At 26.6% G+C, this 3,329-nt stretch overlaps 1 protein-coding gene across 1 annotated transcript; it reads right to left on the bottom strand.

Moving 5' to 3' along the window:
- Positions 1 to 312: 312 nt before the first annotated feature.
- On the bottom strand, positions 313 to 2,640 carry LOC108693940 (cytoplasmic dynein 2 light intermediate chain 1). Its single transcript, XM_018203154.1, has 7 exons — positions 2,624 to 2,640; positions 2,164 to 2,281; positions 1,993 to 2,094; positions 1,360 to 1,686; positions 863 to 1,020; positions 497 to 740; positions 313 to 384 (listed from the first exon to the last, which is right to left on the bottom strand). Exons 1-7 carry the CDS (start codon positions 2,638 to 2,640, stop codon positions 313 to 315), a joined length of 1,038 nt encoding a protein of 345 aa, XP_018058643.1.
- Positions 2,641 to 3,329: the final 689 nt, after the last annotated feature.

Raw genomic sequence — 3,329 nt, 5'->3', positions numbered from 1 at the left:
TTATTATTATTATTACAGTCTTGTTATCAGTTTATCTCAAGAAACAAAGCTAGCAACAGTTTGTTTGTTTTCCTTATCTTTACGTACTAAGTTGTAGAAGGAAGTAATGCGGTTTTGATACATTATGATCTTAAGAAAATATATGTCCTATTATTAACTATATGCATAAAATAATTTATTAATCTTATTATTAATCTTTATTAATTCTGTATATTATGGCTTACAATATAATATGGCATAAATTATCAAATAATTATATATTTTCATTTACTGCTTCAAAATCGCAATAGATACATAAAATCTTTATACTCTCTAAATTGGATCGGGCATAGGAATTTTCGGCATACGACCTTCCATCATGTCATTCAGCAGTACACTGATCTCCTGGAAGAAAATAATCAATTTAGTTTACTTGTAATGCCTAAGATTAACAAATCTTTTACGCAAGCTAATATTTACTAACTATTAAGCAAAATTAACAAACAAACATATATACCTCTTCCCGCTGCATTCTCAATCTATCGATAATAGGCTCGTTAAAATTAGGATCATTACTGGGATCCTCCAAAGTACTTTCGTCATTCCTCGATACTTGTGGTATACGTGAGACGTAGATCTGTTTGATAGTATCTAAAATTGCCGATGGTCTCGTTTGAGGGAATTGCAAATCGATTCGTCCAAAAGAATCCATGCCCGCCGGCATCATTAACGGTTTCTCATAATCGATACACTTATCCTCCCTTACGTTTCATTTCGTAAAAAGACATAATGTCGAGAGTAATCACAATGTAATTCATAAAATATAAATAAGCTCTTGGTCAATATTAAAACTTATTAAATTGCACTTATTATCAAAACTTACATAAATGAAGAACCAAATCCATAATGAGATAATAAATCTTTAAGTCGTCGTACAAGAAATTTATCTTTAGAGGAATAGTAATAAAGGCTCGCATCTAGATTATGAGCTATCGCTCTCAATATCTTTCCAATAAATTCTTTTTTACTCGAATCAAATTCCTACAGAAGTTAATCACAAAAAAAATAGATAATATTGAAATAAATTTAGTCTAAATTACAATATTATAAAAAGATATAAAATTTATGCCAGTTGTCTTTTGAAATATTCAAAGCTTAAAAAGAATATTAATAACTTATATATATATATAATATATATATATACACTTTTTGAGTTTAATATATTAAACTCTTTTTAATTTTTTATAATATTACTATAGCAATGAATTAAAATTACTGTAACATTTTTTAATTTTATCTTTGTACAATGCAGAAAAATATATCTCTTTTCACTCTTTTTATAATATTTATACATATTTATACATATGTATTATTTATTACCTTAAATTCATCATATCGTCCACCTATAATACATATTTTCATAAAAAATGGATCAACTCCACGTTCCAATTCTTTCTTTCTATCTGCTGCCCTCTTATTCCGTAATTCTTGAATTGTGTTAGTGTCGTAACTCATTTTCGAACCATTTCGTATTACAGAAAGAGCTTCCTCGAAGGAAGACCATAATTCTTCTGGTTGCGATAAATCTAACATTATTAATAACACGGTGTGATGAGGGGAATGTGTTAATGTAGAACCTGTCATCGCAACAGATATCAAAGAAGAAGCCAAGTAACCCACTTCCCACACATGCACTATATTTTTCACCTACAACAGTATAATATTTAGAAATTTAATTTAATAATAATAATAATTAATAATAATAATTAATAATAATAAAGAACAAAAAATTTGATTTAGTTAATAAATATACTAACATTTTTTTATGATAAAAATATTACAATTATTATTAAATAATTTCACTTTTATAAGCATATAAATTTATTTTCTAAAATTTAGCTAATATATGTTTATAATTCTTCTATAGTGCAAAGAAATTAAACTTTATCCCTGAATGTATTTTTGTAGAAAATTAAGTACATAAGTAAAAAACATATATATGTTGTCACTTACTAAACTTTTCACAGTTTTGCGACCAAATGAATAATCCATCGCTATAGTTGGTTTTGGTCTTTCATCTTTTTCAAGAAATCGATACACCATTGTTGTTTTACCCTACAAAATGCAATTTGAAATGCAAAGTACATCACGCGATAATAGTATGCTCCTAATTTCATCACTTACAACTCCCTTGCTGCCAAGGATAATAATGGATCGTTCGTGAGTTTCATTTGGATCAGTTTTGCGTTTATTTTCTTCTTCTACTGCGAGCCGTAATGCAATTTCTCGCATAGACTCCTCACTAGAAAGTTCATTCTATCGTAATTAATTTTATAATGTTAAAAACATATGATATTAACTGCTATGAATAAATATTGTAAATAAAAAAGACAAATAATTACAAAACTGAATTATATTCGTATTAGATAGTTACAGATAGATTTCTTTAAATCGTTTATTTAATTATTCTTATATTTATTAATTATTCTTCCAAAATTAGAAAACAATGAAAAGTATATTTTTAAAAATATACACTCATCGATTTAACTTCAAATTATAATTATTTAATAATATATTATATTAATACATTTCTTTTTACAAAGCTGTAACAAATTTAATATATATCTACAATAAAATTAATTACTAGTTTTCTGCAGTCATTATTTTTAAAACACAATAAAAAAATGATACTAAAAACTGTAGTAGTTTATTCGCACAATTCCATATTTCTTCAGGTTATGGATATGTTTCACTTTGTATTACCATGGAAACGAAGCGCTTAGTTCATGGCTCAGCCTCTCACTTGCATCACTTTTGTATGAAATGTAAATTATTATAAAAAACAAATAATACTTGTACACATATGCAATAAAAACTTTTTCGCATATAATATAGAACAATAGAGCATATCTGTCTTCAATATAACTATTTATTATGTGTGATATAAATAATTAATTCTTATTAATCCAGTTCTTACTACGCATCCTACAAAATTTGATAAACATTTTTAGGAGCAGTTTATTTAAGTAATAACATTATACTGTTTCCAGTTAATGACAATTCATTTTTAATTGTTTATATTAACGCTCAGAATACATCACGATAGTACAAGATATAATAATTTACACCTACGTTAATCACTCTGCGTAACGTTTCAACTATATGCGCAATGATCTAACGGAAGATCTCATCAGTCTTGATAAAGAAATCTACAAGGATATCTTTTGTAATCATCGACTTTGAACACTTTCATTTAGCTTCTTTGATTTTTTTATGATATAAAAATGTTTTCAGAGCTTTACATGTTAGTATGTCTCCGCTAAACCATGACGCGCATAACACGTGTACAA

Source organism: Atta colombica, unplaced genomic scaffold (genome assembly GCF_001594045.1).
Source record: "Atta colombica isolate Treedump-2 unplaced genomic scaffold, Acol1.0 scaffold111, whole genome shotgun sequence".
In the NCBI taxonomy this organism is placed as follows: domain Eukaryota; kingdom Metazoa; phylum Arthropoda; class Insecta; order Hymenoptera; family Formicidae; genus Atta; species Atta colombica.
Note: the sequence above shows the minus strand (reverse complement) of the source record. Positions and strands in the feature narration are given on the sequence as shown.